Genomic DNA, 22,904 nt, shown 5'->3' with positions numbered 1-22,904 from the left:
TGATTAACCTGAGAAACACACACATCAACCCTCACATTTCATCAGGGAGATGACCGCATGAAGCTGCCCAGCCCCAATGATAGCAAGTTTTTCCAGAGCCTGCTAGAAGAGGACGAGCTGGAGGACCTGATGGATGCTGAGGAGTACTTGGTTCCTCACTCCTTTAACATTCCTCCACTGGCATACACTCCACGCACACGCATGGACTCCAACAAGGTAAATTATTCCTCCATGTAAAAAGGCTCTGCGCATTTCATGAAACATTATCAAAATGGTTTCTTTAGAACAAGACAATTACTCTATTGAAAGGCATTTATAGGCTTTACATTTCCACTGCCTGTGTTGGATTTCCTATAGTTGTTTAGATTTTTTTTTTTTTTTTTTTTTTTTTACAATTAAAATTTTTATCTTTTCTAAAATTTCCGACTGATCACATTAATTCAGTCATACTCTCTTGTGTGATTGTGCCAAAATACAAACACAGAATGTCTCAAAAGTACTCATACTCTTGAGCTTTTCCAGTTTCACATGTTACAATTTTCTTTATTTAGTTTTGTGGTTAATTTGAACACAATGTCTATATATTTCATCTAGTGTTGTTATACTAAATATTTTTTGTATAAAGTACAACCTTGTAAGCTCAATGAGCATCTGTGAACATAATTCTGTACCATAACATAATTATATGTTCACTTTATGAATCATTCTAATAATGATTGTTTACAGATTAATTAATAACAGATCTATAAATATGAATAAGCCTCTATAAAGGGAGCCTTATTGTAAGGTGATACTCATTTTCATTTGATACAGACAGTGATAGGCTAAAACCAACCTGTGGTAGGCAGGCACAAGGTGTCACTTCGCCTAATCAACTCGGAGATTTCTGCTGAATGTCCTTCCTTTCGCCAAATGGTTTCGATGGGAGAAACATAACATGTTGTTATCTAACAATCTGAAGTTTAGGTTTTCTTCTGAAATCATTGCCTCCATCTCCATCTGAAAACATTGTCTTTATATTTATAGGCAGGACTTTGTACACCATTTGTGCAGTTTTGTATTTGCCTAGCTCAGCAAACTGCCAGGCATTTTGCCTGTAAAATAGTATATTTGTATTTTCAGTAGCCAGCATTGTTAATCACTCTTATTGCTCTTTTATCTAGTTTCCATGATGGCTCCATTGGTGTTTCATATGTCTCTAACAGGATAGCCTTTTATTTAACTCAATCCATCTTCCCATCAACATCCAGCTTCCATGCCTCTTCTCAGGGCAGGCAACCACAGCATCATTCTGCTACTACAGTGGGGGTGATGTGTTAAGGGTGATGCACATTGTTACTTTTTAAACACACATAGAGTATTTCTTGTAGGCTGGAAATTTCAGTTCAAGTCTCATTTGAACCAGAACACCACCTTCAATATGTTTGCTGTGTGTTTTACATGGATTGCAGCAATCTGCAAACAGCACTTCTTTTATACTTCTTTCAATAATGGCTTTCTTCCTATTACTCCTGCATAGTGACGGACACATAAAAAGTGCACAGTCACATAGTGCATGGTTGTTCTGTCAAGAGATTCTCCCACCCAAGATGTGAAACTCCAGTGATACCATGGGCCTTATGGCTGCTTGGTGATCAACGCTCTCCTAGTCCAGCCTGTCCGTTTAGATAGACAGCTATGTCTTTGTAGGCTTGGAGTGATACTATACTAATTTTCAGAAAATGGACGAAAATCTGCTCTGTGAGATGTTTGAAACTTGGATAATGTTTCATAATTCTACCCTGCTTAAAACCGCCTCACAAATTTAACCCCAAGCTGATGCGATGTTGCGTGATCTTTATCAGGCTTTGTGGTGGTGAAGTGATAAAATGGAAGTTCAAGTGATAAAAAGGAAATGGTATAAATGCTTTTGCAAGATGGTATGTTTCTTCTGAATTTGTGTCTTCCAAATTTAACTCTTGCTAGTGGAGTTGAAATGTTGTTTATTTGCATATTACTTTCATAATTTGCCTGTTTAGTGAGATTTTGTTTAGATGCATATGATTAATTTCAGATTTGTATTTCAGTCTCCATAAACAAAGAGTATGACTGCAATGTTCTTTGTTATTCATTGTTGTTGTTGTAAGTCCTTAAGAAATATTGATTCTGATGTATTGTATGTATTTATTTACATGTATTTACTGAACATATGTACAGTATGTTTGTATGTATGTATGCATAATTTGGAAGAAGCTGATGTTCACGTTTTGATCTTTAATTTGAAATAATCTTTTGAGCGTGTATGACACAATAGCAAATCACGAAGAGAAATTGCTTTAAATGTTATGTGGAAAATTGAAAGTCCTGATAAAAGAAAGAGTAGAGATATATGTGAATTACATAAAACAGATAATGGCACACTTTAAGCATGTTTGAAGTGACCAAAGTTCTTACTGTCATAGCGGTCTCTATGAATGGTCAGTATGAACAGTAAAATTGTCTTAAATTTTGCAACTTTGAACCCCCTAAAAAAAGGAGCCATCAATGAATAATATTTTACGTGGCAAATGCTATAATATGCTTACTTACCTTAGCGAACTAGCTAAGAAATGTTGATCAGTTGAATAAATTTCAACACCCTAATTAGTTGAATATATTCCTGAATTGAAAATCCAATTTTGCCACTGTTTTCTAGTCTGTGTGTGCAAATAACTTCACATATTTCCTTGTGATTATAACCTCATACACAAATTGCTTTAAAAAATAAGGATGAAAGTAAAACTGAACAAATACTACATTCGATGAAAATGAAGGAAAAGCGATAAATATATGTGAAGCTTTAGTAAAGGTTTTGAAAATAACCTTTTTGTTATAAGCACAGCTACAAATGCACACAGCAGGGCTTAGCTGATATGGCTACTTTAAGCTTTTTAATTAAAATTCTTTTTAATTAAATTTTCCATGGTAGTCAGGCTTCCATATCATTGTTATGCACAGGTATTTTTCTCCTGTGCCTCTCATGTTTAAATATTAAATATGAAAAAGAACCCTTGGTGGAATACCCTTTTTTATTCAGACTCAATCTTAAAGTTATATTTTATATATTTTATCTTTAATTTATTTGCATTTGTAAAAAAACTACTTTAACATTTTTATACCAGTTGGGAATATGTAAAACCTTTAATAATACAGTCAGGTGTAAGGTGTAAGGGCATTTATCTCACAAACCTTGGTTCCTTTGAAAGTGATATTTGTATATTTCTTTTCCACATTGCTTTACCAGTATCCCAACAAAAAATTGTTTCAAATTGATCTCTATTCAGAATCAATTTGTTTACCAGGATCCAACTTTCACCATGGGTGACATGCTGGCGACTCTACCCAGAGTGGGTAAAACCATGTCTGGAGGCAGCCTCCCTTCACAGGAACTCGCTGCAGGGGCCCAGATTAGTGGTGGATTTGGCCGTGGCAACCAGGATGACCCTCGCTGCAATGGCACACTGAGGAAGCAGGCCTCCCCAAGGTCAAGCAACCTTGGTTCAGCTCACACTGCAGGACAAGGTAAAGCTGAGAGAAAAGCAGCTGCCATACCATTATTTCCAAACAGCACAATGTTTAGAACTTTTTTTAATTAGTGACTTAAAGGAGCAATAAGTAAAAATTCATTATTTCAAATAGAAAGATCTAAAACATAGTTTTGTGAAGAACTGAATGTATCTTTGTAGATGGATAATGGTATGACATCACACACCATCTCTCCATGTTGCTATTCAGTCTCTTGTTTCAGCCGGGCAAGCCTGTTTATGGGCGTGCATGTACGTGCATGTGAACAGCTGCCACTCAGGGCTTAGCTCATCCCTGCCCGTAAAATACCACCACCAGGCACAAAATGATGGACAACATGCACAGCAGATCAAATTGTTCTCTTGCTAACAGCATTATAAAGGAATGAGTTACTTAAGCCGGGCGTACACTGTACGAGTTTTTCCCCTTTTCGGGCCGATTCTTCAGTCGTGTGAGCATTTTTTGAATCGGGCCGAATTTCAGCTTGATCGTAGAGGGGGGGAGGAGGGGGGACTGGCTTCTCACGACTACCTCCCGATCAGGAATCGGACGATCGTGAAAATCAAACATGTTTGAAATTCAGTCGGCTGTCGTGAGGTTTTCGTGAGTGCATCCTGCTGTTCAAGCAGAGCTACGAGGGGGCGCCCTCCCCTCCTCTCCGTCCCCGCCAGCGGAGGGAGGGAAGCGGGCGTCCCTGAAGCAACCTCCGGCCGGTGTTGGGGAGGGCGAGCCGTCAGGTCCGCGCAACGCGCTGGCCGCCTGTTTCGGCACTCCTCCGCGGTCCGCGCGTTTCGGCACTCCTCCGCGTTCCGCGAAAAAACACGCTGGCCGCCTGTTTCGGCACTCCTCCGCTTGCTGGGGGGGGGGGGGTGGTGGTGGTTGCGGGCCAGGCGACCTGCCGTGCCGTGCGGCCGCCGATGCGTCTCGTCTCTCCTCTCTCTTCCCTCCATTCCCCCGACGCCCGGTGCCTCCTGCGGGCCTCGCCAGAGCTGGGCTCGAACCCCTGCTCTGGGTCCCTGTCACCTACCGTCGCTCGCCTGCCTCTGCCACCACAGCGAGCGGTCCCAGAGGGGACACGACGTACAGTGTGAGCAGTCCGGTCTCGTCCGAGCGTCGCACCGCACAGATCGTGAGCGGTGAACTTTTTAAACCCCGCGGTTCCGTCGCACAGTTTGAGATGTATATAAGTACCACGACTGAAAAACTCGTACAGTGTACGCCCGGCTTTACTTCTTCACTAGACATGTTGATATGAAAGGATGATGATATACCGCTGTGTTTTTATACGAGGTGATGGGTGAGAAGGGGAGGTGGAAGGGGTGCCGGTTTGAAGCTGGAGCAAAGGTAGAGAGAGGTGTGGCTTGTTACACATCTTATTTTGGTCTACAGACGGTGCTCAAAGGTCCACCTAGTGGTGAAATATCGCTTATTGCTCCTTTGAGCACTTTGTACAGAAATGAGTACAGGCATATTGCTATTAGATACTTGTTTGGGTAACTTAAATGTTTAGTGGGTAATTTATCTAGCTGCTCATAGAGTAGCCAGTTCAACAACAGTCACTTTTCATAAACAGCAATGCCAAAAAAAATCTGGAAAACGTATCCATGTTCCAGTATTTTGTTTGGAAATTTGGACTTATTCTAAAAACTTAGCAATGCAACATGATTAAAGGAACCAACTGAGCCCCCAAAGGGACATTGCAGGGGGAAATAAACTTCCTTGTGCGCACCAAGGCAAGGCAAATTTATTTATATAGCACAATTCAGTACACAGACAATGCAAAGTGCTTTACATGATTAAAATACAGGAAATAAAGCAGAAACAAACCAAGTAGGAAAAAGCAGTTGGACTTTATATATTAAAAAAATGCATTTGACTGTTTAACTAGCGCAGTCGAATCCAGTCCTAAACAAATGTGTTTTTAGTCTTGATTTAAAGGAACTTAGGCTTTCAGCATTTTTACAGTTTTCTGGAAGTTTGTTCCAGATTAGTGGGGCATAGGAACTAAATGCTGCTTCTCCATGTTTAGTTCTGGTTCTAGGTATGCAGAGTAGACTTTAGCCAGAAGACCTGAGTGGTCTGGAGAGTTGATACACTGATAACAAGTCTGTGATGTATTTAGGTGCTAACCCATTCAGTGATTTCTAGACTAACAGAAGGATTTTAAAGTCTATCCTCTGAGATACAGGGAGCCAGTGGAAGGACTTTAGAACTGGGGTGATGTGCTCTACTTTCTTGGTCTTAGTGAGGACGCGGGCAGCAGCATTCTGGATCAGCTGCAGCTGTCTGATCCACTTTTTAGGCAGACCTGTGAAAACACCATTGCAGTAATCAATTTGACTAAAAATAAATGCATGGATTAGCTTTTCCAGATCATGAAATCAAGTAAACCACCTCAAAGTTGATACAGTATAACATTTAAATTTCTTTGTTTTTGATAGCTGTAAATATAAAATAGTCATTAATGTAATCAGTTTTCTTATATTCATATAGCTGCAAGATCATTCATGATTTCAACAAACTTAGAAAAGGGATATGTAAAAAAAATAAATCTAACCCTTGCTAAAATCATTTGAATATTGTGAATATATTTGCTCAATTAGCTCAATTTGCCAATATCCCTGATCTTTAATTCATGATGTAAGTTCAGCTATGTTACATTCCTAATTTTACAATGTGAAATAAAGTAATACAATTGGGTACCTTGCCAGTAAAGCTAGAAAAAGAGTTTTAAAAAAACTGCCATGTACCACAATGCACCTTGTTTAAAAAGATTTTTGTTGTTTTTGTTGACAAGTAAATTATATGAAACTGTTACTAATATACAACAATAATCCTCCTCCCTATCGGCGATACTGTCTTGGCTGTAATATAAATATCTTGCCCTTTTTCTCTTGTTTGCTTCCCAAGGCGGAGTAGAGGACAGTGGCGGACAGCGCTACAGTGCAGATCCCACTGGTCTTTTAAGTGAACGAGGAGAAAAGGAAGACAAGGACAGCTACATGGTCTCCATGAGAAACAAGAACTCTGCAGGTTAAAACAACAGCTTTAAAAGAAATCTAATGCATCATTTAATCACAAAATGTTTTATGGATCAAATTATATTACTGAATTAATCTAATAATTTATGTAAATAGCTTTATGCAATTTTAGCACTGAGCAATCCAAATAAAGTATGTTTTATTTCCAGATCATCTCCATCCTGTTGAGGAAAACCCATTTGTCACACGTCGTAGAAATGGCGATGCCCACGTAGTTATAGATGGAGCAAGTTGCCACACCTTGCATATAGCTGGGGCTACAGAAGCACCGAAAAACCAGTCTGCCCATGGTGATGATGAATATATCAATGAGCCACTCTACCTGAATACATTCCTTAATCCTGGGGACAAGAATGGATTAGCTGGTGCAATTTCCATCTCTGGTTCCACGCCCTTCACTGCACAATCAGTTCTGCAGACAGCAAACCCATCCACGTCAAGCCACATTGTTTCCTCCACTGGATATGTGGTAACTCCTGGCCTACTCCCCCACCCAACGTATCCATCACATACCTTGCATCCAGGGCATACAGGACACGCTCTGCACTCAGGCATCAGCAGTAGCACAATGGCGTTTGATAAGAAAGCCAAGAAAGCAACTTTTGACAATCCTGAGTATTGGCAGCACAGTCTCCCTCCAAAGTCCACATTGCACAACCCCGAGTACCTGCAGGACTGCAGCACACGGTTCTTCTACCGGCAGAATGGACGCATTCGCCCTGCTGTGGCGGAAAACCAGGAATACTTGTCTGAGGCTGCTATGAAGGCTGGCAATGTATTGCCACCCCCTCCATACAGGCAGAGGAACACTGTGGTGTAGTGACCCACCTGTAGCATCTGGAGATGAGAAATCATGTCTTTTCAATGCCGTACTTGGCCTCCTGGGTCCTCCTTGCACCTTTTCTGAAAACTTCTCATAATCATGTCTGATTGGAGGTCTTCTATTCTCATTGTTTGAATCTGCCTTTCGATAATAGACCTACAATAACTGTCGCAGACAGCTTCATCTAAGACTTAAGCAATCTTTTTTAACATGGCTCCCAAACTAGAAGCATCTCCTTCACAGAGGGGTCGGGTCTGGCTTGGAGAAAAGGGTTTTTGCATCTGTAACAACAGAACAAAAACAATCGAAGAAGAACAAAAAAGTGTTATTCAAAAAGAAGAACAATGATTATTTTCATTGACACTGTAAGATTAAGTTAATGAACCCATGAATTATTATTCTTTGTTTTATGCATTTTTCTAATCAAACTAGCTGTGTCTGTGGAAACCAGCTGTTTTATTTGAAAATATTTATTTTCCATGGGTTCAGCCTATAATGTGAAATGTGCATTCGATTAGAATCTTCATTTACCAACAAAACTGACGTCATGCTGAGAATGCCTAGAGTAGTTTCCATTCCTGCTCACGCACTTCTTTGACGTTCTCAAAACAAACTAAAGGCTCCACACACCCACAGTAACAACACACTAATTCATACATACATACATTCTAGCACTTTGAGTATGTTCTGACACGGAAACACAGTTTTTTTTATTTTCCTAGAAGATGTAGAAGGTTGTGCAGAGAAGAAGAGAAGATTTTTTTTTAAAATGGCCAGTAGCACAGTTCTGTGGTTTTACTACCATCCACACTAACACGGATATTTATTTTAGAATTCTTCATGAACACTTTCCAAAGTAGGAATGTCTAAAGTTTTTTTATTTCTCTACAACATAGTGGAGCTGTTTTTTATGTTGTTTTTCCCCCTCAAATCTGTCTTAATTTGTCCTGATTTTGATTCAATTCAAATTTTAATGTAAGCTCATGAAGTTAATAGCAAGGAGAAAGGAGTATTGAGTGTTAGAAAAAGCACAAGATGTAACAGGGCGTTAGCACTGACGTCACACTGTATTGCATAAGAAGCTGCAGCGAGACACAGTGACAAAAAAAAAGAAAGAAAACTCATACATTGTCGTGTTTATTGTGAGAGACAAAATGAGGCTTATGGATTCAAATATGGGCAGCAAATATCAGTAAAATTGACTGGAATCTCACAGATTGCCTGGACATGAATTTTGTTAAAAAAAACTTTGAAAAACATATCTGTCACATATCTTGATGTGTCCATAATTGCTTAGCAGGGATCTGTTGTAGAAAATACCCATGAATTCAAACTTTTATTTTGAATTACATTTCCACTCTACTAGACACATAAATCTAGCAAATAGAGCTTGAAGAAAGCCAGATCAATGTTTAACATTTCAGTGGATTTTGTGCCAAAGTACAGATTATTATTTTTAAAACTGCACAAGAAACTGATTTTGGGGTAAGTTTTTTATCTGTAAAAGTTTTACAGAGGGTTTCTTTGTTAAACCACTTTTTTTGTGTTTAAATGACCATGGTCGGGGGAAAACTGCACAGGCAACCACCAAAAACAGATTCTGAATATGGTCCATAATAGGAGTAATAATGAGCCAATTATATGTCATTACCAGACACAGTTGCAGGAAAAAAGACTGTATGGACCAATCAGTGTCTAAGAAGAAGCAAAAGTACATCAAAGGCAACCAAAAAGATTTTTGCAATACCTTGTTTTCAGAAATACAAAACTATCTTGGCATCACTGTCTGGGGAGCCTGTCCAAAAGAGACAATTTCTTTATTTAAGTATTAAATATCAAGTAAAAACATAATTTCTTTTCATTTTTATTTTTACATTATTGGTTAAAGATTTCAGTTTATCACTTTTTTTTTTTTTTTTTTTACTTATGACAGTCTTTCTGTAAACTGACAATACTGCAGGATGCCACATAAACCCTCATAAAGACCACTACCATCTATCATCAAATAGACAATGAAGGCTTACACAAGCACAGTTGATAATTAAATTACACTTAATGTTTTTGGACAGCTAAATAACTGCTGATAATTTCGCTCTAAACACAATTCATGCATACTGTATCTTTTTCACATGATGCAAGTTTAACCTTGTATAACTATTATTTTGATTTCATTTTATAAATCATCACTCATCCCTTTAGAGGTCTGATAATATTATATGAAGCTAAGTGACACAATTTCAATTTCAGGAAAACGTCTTGAATAATAATTTAATTCACTGGATCAAATAAGTTATTTCTTTTCTAACACTGCAGTTTTTGTAATATGGGTGAAAGTATCAAAGGCTGAGATTCCTTAGATCTATGTAGGTAGTATAAGTCCACCCTACCAGAACAGAAGCCCATTCTCTCAAAAGAATAGTTCTTCATTAAATATATTTTATTATGTAGTATTTCAGCTTTATTTTATCTTTGATTTGCTTACTTCTTAATCCACTTTGGTATGAGGATATTAACAGCACATTCCTACCCCCAACTTGACATCTAATGTCAGGTTTTGATTCCAGAGTTGGACCTTCAATGCAGAGAAACAGGCAGAAGCAGCAGGGTGAATGGAAAATTGTAATCCAAATAAAGAAAAATAAAAGAAAAACTTACAATGCAAAGATGAGGAGAATGAGGAATGGGCAAAAAAAACCAAAAAAAACCCGAAAACAGACATAGACTTGGACAGGCGTGGCAAGAAGGACACAGATGAGTGGCATGAGTGATAATGAGTTGACAGGAAATTAACTGATTTAGCTTAATAAAAAAAAAAACTCCAAACAAATAATGAACACTGAAAGGTGAACTAAAGAAGTCAAGACTTAACAAGCACAATAAACGGCAAGGAAAACGTCCTTTCATCCATCCATCCATTTTCTAACTCGTCTATCCCTTGTGGGGTTGCGAGAGGTGCTGGTGCCTATCTCAAGCTACCACTGGGCGAGAGGCGGGGTACACAGGTCGCCAGTCTATCGCAGAGGAAGAAATCCAAACAAATAGAAAAAAAAAAGAAACAACTCAAAGACCTCACAATCATGACGCCTAAGAGACATTAGCAAATTGACATTTTATTAAGAGCCTAAGCAAAATTATTGTTCTTTAGTTGCCCCATATAATATTTCATCATTCAGTCATAAATAATTATTTAGGAGAGTTTAAGTATTATGACATATTAATAGGAATCAGGGAATAATTCATTAGTATTACTCTTAAGCCACTCACAAATCATGGACTCTGAATGTTTTAGTGTCTCCCATTCTTATTCCTTTTCTTGTCATTGACGTTTGTTTGTTTTTTTCTCGGAATTCTGCACTTGAGCTTCAATACTGTTGCTTTGCAATGGTGACAAACTTGGTTAAAAAAGATACTGAAATGTTCTGACAATACATCAACTAAATTGAGCATGGCTTTATCATTCTTTTCTTAACATAAATCTAACATGACATATCTACAGTTTTCATTTGATTTGTCTTGCTCTTGCTGTGTTCATGCAGTGCCGTTTCCTTGTTCCAGGCCAACTTTAACACGTTTCTCTCTGTTTTGACTTGATAATCTGGCTTGTTACATACGTTTGTCTGGTCCCAGTTCATTGGGAACAAAATGTACATAAAACGTTATTCTTGTGCTTCAAAAAAAATTAAAATAATATATTTTGAAGTCGTAAAAAGTTCATGACCAGTATTTTTCTCTCCTACACAAGAGTTGTCTATGGATATATGAGCACAGCGTGAAGGGCAGGTTGCATGACACAGAAAGGCAGGCCCAAGACAAGCCCCTACAGCACCTTTTTTTTTTTTTCACAGTGGACGTTGTTGGAAAGGATAAAAAGGATTGAATTCTATGTGGAAAGAGCAGAAATGATCAACAAAATGATATACTGTACTAAATAAATCTCTTACAATTTTGAAAGCTGTGCAGATGCACAAAGTCCATCATTCAAAAATGAAAAGTGGTCTCAAAAACATGGCTGTGAATCTTGCTGAGGGTGCAGCGGTTGTAATCAAATACAGACCACCAACAGTTTGAGTTTGTTTGCAGGTCACCCAATAATAATTAATATAAAACGCTGTGATTTGGATCAGAGCCAATACAAGGGGTTCCTTCCAGATCAGGGCATCCCAGGAGAAAACTAGTCTAAATTGTAAATATATATTGCTGAATCCATGAATGTGACCACTTTTGTGAGACAAATAGATTTATGTTCATTGAACAGTTTGAATAAAAAAAATAGTAAATAATTGTATTGGAGTTTTTTTTGTTTGCTTGTTTCTAAGCTAATTGTGGAGTGTCATTGCTAGACATTTTGGCCTTTTGACATTTTGGACCATGGCAACTTTGATAATTTTGTACTTGACTTTTTGAGTATGAAATGGTGATCCACTTTTTCCTTCCAATATAAGTTTTATACTGGCCATGCGGCAATTTGTACCAGCCAAGGGCAGGTTTTGCACCTGCTTCGACACAAACACACACACACACACACACACACACACATATATATATATATATATATATATATATATACATTTCAACATTTCAATATTTTATACTTTTTTCTCAATGACTGATGAAAACACCTACAAGAAAAAATAAACCAATACGTTATGGTGTGTAACTCAACAATGAAACTGAAGTAGTAAGGGACAAATTTTCAGGGTGTAAATGGGACTATGAAGGGGCGAAATGTTAAGGATATAGTTTGCCAACACTGATGTTTTTGCTGCTCACTGGGTGTACTTACATTACATTAAAACCATCAAACCCTGAGATTTTGAAATGGCTGCTGCAAGTTGACAAGTTTCCATCGGGGGTTTTGGAAGAGTGAGTATAGTTTGCTGAATTGTTTGCTCCATTTAGAGAGAAGATATGTGTAACCATCCAGATTAGCCTGATGGACTTTTTATTGCTATACACCAATGTACAAGCACTGTTACACAATCTTGTGCCTCTATATTGAAGATTCAGATAAGCAACAATGATGAGTTACTACTGTACCAAGCACAGATGTTGCCCTGGCAGAGTGTTTTCTTTGCCTCTCAGGTTTTATGGGGAATAATAATCATCCATTTGAACTCCAGCTGAGGCTTGCGTTGCCAGATCATAAAGGGATATTAAACCTAATAAAATAAAAGTACATTGGAAGATAGATTGGTGCCATAATACCACAGTAGATGAACACATTTCTGTTGAGTTGCACAAAGCAATGAGAATGTGAGTTTCATAGTGAATTTCTAAGTGTTAATTACAGTATCACCCCTCTTCACTGTTACTAATGCCTTGATCTGTTCTAAATCTATTGATATTTTTGTAAGATTGGGATTCTTCTGCTGAGTTTTGTATGAATAATCACACACTTTTGCCCAAATTATTTGTGTAAATGTGTAGTGAAGGAATATCCTCTCTGTGTTGAAGATTTTATGTTTTAAGCTTATCATTAGTCAGGGTGCTTGTGGACCACTGTATTACCATGCATCTAAGAGCAATAAGAGCAGTAAAGACTCACCATTAGGGATTGAAATGGATCTCTGGGGGAAAATAAAGCCAATCTGTGAAAGCGAAAAGCGGCTGGCGCTCTCAGCTGGCAGCCATCACAGGGGCTTTTAGCTTTTTGAATACTAATTCATCTACCTTCTCCTTGTTGTTCTATGGGGAAATCATGTTACCCAACAACTCGCTCAGCGCACAAGCTGAGAAGCCCTGCACAACAGGCAATTGGTTGTAATCTTGCAGCGAGGTTAAAACTATGGCATTGGCATTCAAGAAATGTTATCCAACCAATGCATCAATGTTACAAAAGCCAGGAGGGTAGGCGGTGTGACTGCACTCTAACTGGCTGAGTTAAAATGCCACTGTTTATGTCTCTTCAGAAGTAACTGTTGAAATGTATGTAGCAGATACTGAGCAGCAGCAGCAGCAGCAGCAGATACAGAAACTACTGTAAAGCAGAAATGAACGTGAGATAAATTGGTGCATAGGTGCAGTAGACAAATTGATTAAAAGGCCACTTCTACATCTGTAAGTGGCTAATAATACTGACTTCTCATTGCGCACATTAAGTGTATGGTGAACATTTTATTAAATTTATTGGTGTGTGTGTGTGTGTGTTCGTCTGTTCTGTTAGTCCTGTTTGTGTATAATTTTTTGTTGGAAATACTAGCTGTGTAGTTAACATGTTTTGTTGTTCATGGTAGCTCAAGTCCTCACATAACTTTGAGGTCATTCCTGAATTAAAACTAACAAACATTGTAGTAGATGTGTTTAGGTGTGCCTCAGAAACATTTAACTTTATATTGCCAAAAGGTTGCCTTTAGACAAAAGAAAAAAAGGTCTTCACAACATCCAAATCATCCAAATTCCATAGTTTTGTTTCCAATTTTCTTGTGTGCACAGGTTTGACACCTGGCACGCATATAAACCAGAGTTAACTGGGCCTGTTTAAAATTTCAAATAACTTAACTTTTCTCAGCCAATGTATTTTAATTTTATCAGAGCATTTATGCATAGCATAGTTGATTAGATCTTAATGCTACTTCTCATATTGGCAACCTTTCAAACCTGGCAGTAATTTTTTCTTTGCTGTAGTTGATGTGTACAGTTTTTGTAATCATTTAGGTTTAAAAGTGATTGTGCCACAGCTGACTATATTAGGGACTCGGAATGATAAAGTTGTTAAAATATCCACTATGGGTGTAAATCACCAGATCTGTCACGATATGTTAACGTTATGTTGACTTGTTTGGATGACGACACGATATTTCCCGATATAACAAAGTCTGTTACAATTTCCAGTTGATACGATCAATTTGATGCAATATTATCTTCCCCTCGCATTGATGTTAACTCAAATAAACAAACAAATATGATTTGACCATTTTATTTCTAAGCTCTTACAGGTATCAGACATTTAAATTAAAAAAATCCTCTAATTTTAAAATAACAATAATACATCAACTGTACACTATAGTCTCAAGCCTGCATTTCAAAATAAAGGGGTATCTTAAAAACAATATCGATTGATACTTTCATTTAGCATTGATTTAATTGGATCGTTAAATGGTGAATTGATATATCGATATGGATCCATGTATTGGATGTATTGTTACACCCAGACAAGTACACAAGCAAAATAAGCACCTACTTTGGGCCTCAACACCAGCATGGGGATCCCAAGAGCTCATAGAATTACCCAAGACGTCAGATCAGTGTCAGTTAAACAAAATGACCATTCTGTTTATAATTTTCATCCTTGGCTTCACCAGTGTTAACTTGTCAATGGTTAAAGCCAAAGCCAAATTTCTCTGCAAATAGCAACACAAACATGTATTTTAATTTATTCTTTAAGCATGTTCAAATAACATGCTATATAAAAGCCACTGTACGTTACATTCAAATAACTTAAGGTTTACACAACAACGGTTCAGTTTTGGGCTGCTTGTTGGCACAGTTGGTAACACTGTTACCTTACAGCAAGAAGGTTCTGGGTTCAAAACGTTGTGCATGTTCTCTGGTTTCTTTGGCTTCCTCCCATCATGAAAAACATGACAATTAGAGTAATTGGTAACGTTAAATTACCCCTGTGAATGTGTGTACATTGGCGTTTTCCCTGTGATGGACTGGCAACCTATCCCGGGTGTAGCTTGTTGACCTCTAGATACTAGATTGTGACCCTGAGTGAGTCTAGTCAGTGGATGGATGGATGGATACAGTTGTGCAATCTAAGTTTTTTCTTTAGTTACCTTTTTTTATAATTACAATGTTCATCATTTTAGACGCATAATACACAAACATTCAAATCTTGACAGTATAATGGAAACATACAAAATGACAAATAAAGCTGTCTAAGTCTAAACAATAGTGAAGCTGTGTTCAGCATTATTGAAAGGGTCCCCAAATACCAGTCCACCCTAGGTCCCCCATATGATGTTGGGCTTGCTCTGTTACCCAGCACAAATGTTGTCTTGCTCGTTTGTGTCACAATTTGTTTCATTTGGGGCACCCTTCATCTGACCTTTAGGACTCTGGTATTTATACAGTGAGTTCTACGTTCCTCTACATATTTGCATTATTTGGTTGTGATATCATAAATACCTTTATACATACTTATTTTTAGTGGTGGCTGACACACATTATTACAAATAACACAGTCAAATGAACAGAAACATTATTGTTGTCTGCATTGAAAAATGTTATTTCAAGATAAAGCAGCTGATAAACTCTGCAATTATAGTTCATGGTGTGGTTATGGCAGTGCTTAACTACATCTGTAGGTTGCCAAGTGCCATGATAACTGGAATAAAAGTGAGTGGTTAGGTAAGCACAGTATGCAGTCTAATCATAATCTGCTGTTGAAACAATTTTAATATTGGAAATAACAATTGTCTTTCTGAAAAAAGGGTTGCATAAAGATTTTAATAAAAAAAAACTGTTACTAAAAAGAAAGTATTTTTCTAAGAGAGAAAAGGATGATCAGGTGTATCTGTAAATATAGCATTGCTTTACTCATACTTTTCACTAGATAACTTATTTTCCTTGCACCATTGCATTTTTAGTTTCACTGATTTGTTCTAACCTTCATTTAATTTTGTATGTACATAGCTATATATACATACAGTAAATATATATATATATATTCTGTAAATGCAATTTTAAGAGTAAACTCTGAAGCTACTAAGGGTCAGCTTGTCACCCACCAGCCATCAATGCCCCTGTGATTATGTGATTGTGTTTTCAGCACAACTAAGTGGACTTCTTTCCCCAGTAACTTAACCTATGGAGATCTTTTTTTTTTTTTTTTTTTTTTGAATTTATTTTGTACACATAATACTGTTACAAGGCTAGGGATATTCATATATGGTATTTGTAACAAATGTTATTAATCCACCAGTGTCACTTTACATTATAAATGTTGAGGACCTAAAACATAGTTAAGTATCTTCTCAAGTACTTTCCATGTTTACTTACCTTTGTCATTTGTTTTTCTTATTCTTAACTAAGAGGGCAATACTGATTGAATGGTGTAGCAATATCAAACTGTGGCCCTATGAGTGGTTTATTACTGAAACTGAAAACAATGAGGAAAAATTTTTTGCATGGCTGATTGTTCCTTGAAGTACAATTTTGACTTCATCAGAACTTTTCTCTTTTTCTGAACTCCCTCTTTTATATGGAAATTGTATTTTCGGCGTATTTGGGGTCCATATTCAACCATGTCTATTATCTGAATGGAAAACTGCCACCAAAATCATCATGACAGACTATTTTCATTGGAACATTGTAGCAAGTGCATTTTGTTTTCAACAATCACGTGTTAGAAGTGAAGTCTTATACCACTTCCTTTTTTTTTTTTTTTTTTTTTTTTTTTTTACAAGATACTATGTGGTCTGTTAAGTTTGTGATATAAATTGATTGCAGAGCAGATATTTATGTCTGGAATAGAAAATAAATGTAATGATATTACAAGTATGAACTAGAATCCACTTAAATACAATTTGTTTTATTTACGCAGTTTGTGGTGTTTTTCTGGTCACATTTTTTGATTTATGAATATTAAATATTGATATTTTATTTTCTGTTAGAGGTCAGGATATCAGACTTTGTAAATGTTTGTTTCTGTTAATATTTATCATGTTATTTTTCATATTTAAATCATTCCTGTCAAATGCTTCAAGCTTTTTGTACAGGTAGGATTAGAAAGCACACAGTATTTGCACGCGGTGATTTTGGTGGCAACTATATAATTTTTCAGTGTTTACCTGTGTATGCAGGGGTGAGAAAGCTCCTTGAGATCTAAAGATCTTGCTTAATCTGTTCAATGATTAGCTTTGTAAGGAATAACTTTCTATCATTAGTCATAAATCCTTTGTATTTACTCATTAGGTTGATGGAGAGCTAAGTTTTATAGGGTGTACTTTGTCATCTTAACATTTTGTGTAATACTTTTAATTGACCTATGCTCCCCAGCTAGAACATTTAAATACATATTCCCTGTGTTTTGTTACATGATTCTGTCAAAAGTATATTTTTAATTCAATATGAATAAAGATCAGTCAATATTTAAACATAGTGTTCATTTTTTGGGTTTTCCTCTTAAAGGTTGCCATATTTGGTCCAATTTAAATGGAACAGAGTTTGTTTCCCCCCTTGGTCCGGACCTTCGGTGCAGGTGTGAACGCACTCAAGCAAACCCTGGTCTGGACCAAACAACCAGATCCAGACCCACTTTTTTAAGTTGTCTGAGTCTGCTTCCAAACAGTTACTGGTGCGGTGCGCTTATAATGTGAATACAAAACGGCCTTGATTCAAACCAACTTCAGTAAACATATGTCTCTTTGGCCTTAAGTCACCAAAGCAGACCGAACAATTACTGAAATCATAAATGTTGCTTAGCAACACTGCTTCCAGCATGTTATAGGACTAATTTTGCTTGCAGGATATATTCTCTGACGCCGATCCGAAATTAGAAATAAAATATCTCAACCTGTGTTTCTCTTGATACTCACAATGATTTAGTAGCTGCATTAACAGTACAAATATGCAAAACATAGGTGCTGCACGCAAAATTTCTGTAATATTTTTTTTTTTCCATTTTTCTGGGTATGTGCTACGTCCTGCCCCTGTCATTTCAGTCTAATGGGAGCAACAACTGTCGCACATGAGGCTCTGTTACAGGTTATAAAGTTATAGTTAATTTGCAAAAAGTACAATGTGAAAGTACACTGCACCAAACAAATAAAAAAATATGTAGTTCAAAGGACTATTCTACTGGTCACAGTGTCCGCAATTGTATAATGGAAATGGAATCCTTGAATTTGAGGATCAACAGTAATGACCCAACTTTTGAATGTATACACTTTTTGGTATGTTCTGATATGTTCTTTAGCATTGACCCAATGGAGGAAATATTAATTATATTTAATATTTATTAATTTATAAATGCCTTCATATTCCATTGACTTTCCTACATTTTCTCATATTACAAGCAGAATGCTAATTTTGTATTTTTGAGGGATTTAATGTTATAGACCAACATAAAGTAACAAAGAAATGTGAAGTGGAAGGAAGGTAAAATGGTCATATAAATTTAAGGGTGCCCTGCTCTCCACCTCCTCCATGTACAAACTGTCCTGGATGGGTGACACTGAGGTTTACTAGAAGCCCACATACAGAAACCAATACCTACATTTTGATCCAAATCAACCACTGGAGCACAAACACTGTTATCAGAGCTCTGAGTAACTGGACTGACAACATTCCCTCAGCCACAGAGGAGAAACAAAAATAACTCAAGCACATCACAAAATCACTGCAAGCTTGTGGTTACCCAAAATGGGCCTTTGTCAAATCAGCCAATAAAGCTGCCAGAAAAAAAACTACTCAGCGTCAAACACAGAGTAGAGAACAGAGAGACGTAAAAACATTTTCATTCCATGTATCAGGAGTTTCTGAGAAAATAATTTTCTCCAAACACAAAATTCCAGTAAATCTCAAACCTAATAACACTCAGACAAAAACTGGTTCATCCCAAAGACAGAACACCCAAACCACAGCTGAGTGGTGTTGTGTTTATGGTCCAGTGCAGTGAGGACTGCTCAGACTCCTACATTGGAGAAACTAAACAGCAGCTACATAAACGCATGGCCCAGCACAGGAAGGCCAGCAGCTTGGGGCAAGACTCAGCAGTCCACTTGCACCTCAAGAACAAAGGGCAGTCTTTTGACGACAATAATGTCCAGATTTTGGACAGGGAGAACAGATGGTTTGAAAGAGGAGTGAAAGAAGCCATCTTGCTCAAACAGAAAAGCTATCACTAAACAGAGGGGTCAGTTTGCACTTCCAACTCCCCAGTGTTTACAGCTCGGTCCTGCAACACATTCTAAAGAGGTTACACCAGCAGCCTCTTCATGATTCAGGTGACCAAGTACTTCACTCATAACAAGCAATAGCTTCTAACGACCCAAGTCAGTGACGGGTAGGTCATTGATTTGCATCTGATCTAGAATGCGCTTAGGAGGATGGGCATCCATGTCCTTTAACAACAGCAGTGCACCATCTGCAGACTGCTCAAGTGTGAGCCACCAGAATTGACAAAGACTCCTGGATATGTGGCAAAACATTTTCAGAAAGAACTGAATGAAAGTCAGGTTTCCTCTGATTTAAGCCCATTTGCTGCCATTATAATAGGTTTGCAACATTGTTGAAATCTTAAGTAGCTTAATCTGCTTGCCACAAGTCATGTGGGGACCAGAGCAAACATGTAAAAGACGTTCTCGTCAGCTGAGGAAGAGCTGTGTGCAGAAGCCATGTGTAGTGGAAAACCGACTCCCTAAACTAAGAGTTTCCCTGTCTCCACAAACTTGACCTAAATAAAGGGTGAATAACAAGCCTCTGCAGCCCTTTAAGGCTGTTGAGGATGTCATACCATCATTTGATTCAGGTGTGGTCGAACAGAGACCCATCTAAAACATGCAGGACAGGGGGTTAAAAACCAGGGTTAAAAACCCCTGCCCTAAACACTCCATCCCCAACATAAAACATGGTGGTAGTAGCATCATGCTGTGGAGGTGCTTTCTTTCATAAGGACAAGGTAGCTGGTCAGAGTTGATGGTAAAGTGGATGAAGCTAAATACTGACCAGTCATAGTTAAACCCGTTGAAAATTGCAAAAACACCAGAGACTGCCACATCATTCACCTTCCAGAAAATAAAACACTAAACATGCAGCCAGAGCTACAATATAATGATTTGTATCAAAGCATGTGTGTTAGAATGGCTCAATCAAAGTATCTATGGTAAGATTGGAAAATTGGTATTCACAGATACTTTCCATTAAATATGACTATTCTGCAAGGAAGAACTGGCCAAAATGACAAATCCTGAAACACTTGCAGTTGTAGCTGCAGTGAAAGGTGGTTCTATAAAATATACATTTTGCGGATGGCAAAAGCAAATACCCGTTTCACTTTTCAACTTCATATTTGTAATAAAAACAGAAAACTTTATGCATTACTTTGTATTGAAAACTGTGGTTGTAATATGACAAAACTAGAAAGGTTCAAGGGTTTTGAATATTTTACAAGGCCCTGTAATTTTTATGGGAATTTCTTTGTCCTAGAAGTTTGTGTTAGTCCTTGTTTTGCTACATTCATGCAAAATAGACAAATTACAAATCTTTGCATGATTAGGAAAACAAGCATTATTTATCACAAGAGGTTACTATTGCCATCTGTATGAGCATTTAACTGTGACTTTTATTACTATTACTTTTTGTTTCTGTTTTTTTTTTATATATATAGGGTTAGCTTCTTTTCCTCTAATTATAAACTGCAACAATATAACAATATAATATCTCACCTTGGGGCCTTACTAATTGTGATCTTGTTTATTTAATTCAGGTCAGTTAATGACTTGGGGGCACTTCCTAACTGTTCTTATGTCTGTGTAATATTACCAATTCAGCCCTGTAGTTTTGAGTACCCTATACATCGCCTCCCTTAAAATGTCAGTTCATACTCAAGGGTTTTACCCAGACAAGTTGGAGTGTGGTGTTTCCTGTAGTCACAGGATGTTATCTTCATTCTAGCCTTATGAAGCTGCCATACATCCCGCCAGACATTTAAAGTAGTTTTCTCTTCGTCTCACAAACATGTTAACAAACTTGTGCGCTTGTCATAAACTCACGTGAGTCCAGCAATAAAAAGTGTCACCACTCTGACACTTATTTCTGAATGATAGATGCTTCTCCTTTTGAGCTGATGACATTTTATGGCATTATCATCAGAAATCCAATAACAAGATTAGCATCTCGGAGCCTTCGCCCTATGAAAAGTCAGATCACCTGCCTTAAGATGGTAATAGAGTGTGATTGAAACAATCTGTCATTGCCTGTCCTCTCAATTTCACATGACAGGTCCCCTGACAAAGTGTACTGATTTTCATCTGATATGAGCAATGATCAGAGCAGCTGAGTATAAATTATCTCAGATGTCTTTATGTGAATCGATTGATGCCCCTCAGCAAGTAGAAGTGAGAGCTCAGTTTGACAGAATACAATTTTTCACAACTGTGTTTTACTGTCTGATCATTCATTGTAAAGTCATTTAAAAATAGGTTTATGTAAATGCGTTGACATATAAAACTTAGGAACTGATAAGGTATTAAAACTGATGCCTTGCTTGTTGGCCTAAGAAGCCTTTCCCAATAAGAGTCCAATATTTTGATTGCAACAGATTTTATCTTGCACTGCTGGAAAAATGGATTGATCCCCCTTCTACTGCTTTTACTTTTTTTTCCAAAATTGAACGTGTTAAATCACCAAACTAGTTTTAACATAAGGTAAATATAATTTGTATAGATACAAAATGCAGTTTTCAAATGGAGATTTCATTTAGTGAGGGGAAAAAGCTAACGAAACCTGTCTCACCCTATGTGAAAAGGTAATTGCATATAATTTTAATTGCCACTGCCATCAAGAGTTTCTACTTTTTTTTTTTTTTTTTTTACTGGCACTCTTTTTACATTTCTGCAGATGAATTTTGGCTCTCTCATATATGCTGAATTATTTTTAATTCAGCCACATTGGTGGGTTTTCAAACAGAAAACATCCATTTAAGGTTAGTTATGCTGCAATATTTCAATTGGATCTAAGTCCAGACTTGGACATTTGCTGCTGAAAAACTGAAACACTGTGGCCTGCACATCTTTAGATATTGTTACAGGTTTGTTTGTTTGTTTGTTTGTTTGTATGTGTGTGGTATTTCCAGAAAGAATCACCGATGTGCTCCTGTATCAACCTGGTAGGCCAACCTGGGAAGGTTTACCACTTTTCATTATTTTTTGTTTTTTAGGAAAGAAAAAAAAGAAGAAATCTTTAAGGAGGAAATTATTTTTCATGACAATGGAAGTATATGAGCTGTCACTGAACCTGAGCTGTGGAGCTTCATCCAGCAGTGATTCATCTGGTTGACATATTAACAGCTAATGTTGTCACTTTTCAGCATGTGGTCAATTTCTGGCAAAACACATTAATTGATGCAATCATAGCAGTTTAATGGTGTAGAAAAACAGCTGCAAAACTCTATAACTTGTTTCTGTTGTTTTCATAGTTTCACCAATGTTATCTCTTCCTCTCAGAAAGTCACTGCTGAGGGTAGCAGCTTCTAAATCCCTGCATGTTGGAAGTCTTTGATTGAATGGACTGCACAAAGCCTACTAAGCGGTGTTGTGATCCCCTCGAGAGCTTTCATTATAACCAGCATATTGGATTCTCCACACAGGCCATCTTTCTTAGGAGGGCACGGTTGCCTAACAAAAAAATAAACAACACACTCACTCACACGTATACGAAACACCATACAACACAAAATGTAGGAAACCAAAATGTTAATCCAGGCAGATTTTTACTTAAAGGGTAACTCAGCCCCAAATCAGCTTTTTTGCCAATAAACTGTCAACACGGTA

General features: G+C 37.4%; 1 protein-coding gene across 3 annotated transcripts in view; it reads left to right on the top strand.

Moving 5' to 3' along the window:
• The window catches only part of LOC105937088 (receptor tyrosine-protein kinase erbB-4), an 87,880-nt gene extending 77,657 nt beyond the window's left edge, over positions 1 to 10,223 (top strand). For 2 of the 3 annotated variants that reach the window (XM_036128629.1, XM_036128628.1), the window contains exons 11-14: positions 46 to 216; positions 3,303 to 3,540; positions 6,454 to 6,576; positions 6,734 to 10,223. In XM_036128629.1, the coding sequence (XP_035984522.1) occupies positions 46 to 216; positions 3,303 to 3,540; positions 6,454 to 6,576; positions 6,734 to 7,404 (1,203 nt within the window). In that variant the 3' untranslated portion in view covers positions 7,405 to 10,223. The remainder of the gene's footprint in view (positions 1 to 45; positions 217 to 3,302; positions 3,541 to 6,453; positions 6,577 to 6,733) is intronic. The other variant, XM_036128630.1, reaches the window with a different exon arrangement.
• The last annotated feature ends 12,681 nt before the right edge of the window (positions 10,224 to 22,904 follow it).

The sequence above is a fragment of the Fundulus heteroclitus genome, unplaced genomic scaffold (assembly GCF_011125445.2).
Source record: "Fundulus heteroclitus isolate FHET01 unplaced genomic scaffold, MU-UCD_Fhet_4.1 scaffold_105, whole genome shotgun sequence".
NCBI classification, from domain to species: domain Eukaryota; kingdom Metazoa; phylum Chordata; class Actinopteri; order Cyprinodontiformes; family Fundulidae; genus Fundulus; species Fundulus heteroclitus.
This window is presented reverse-complemented; position numbering and strand designations above follow the sequence as displayed.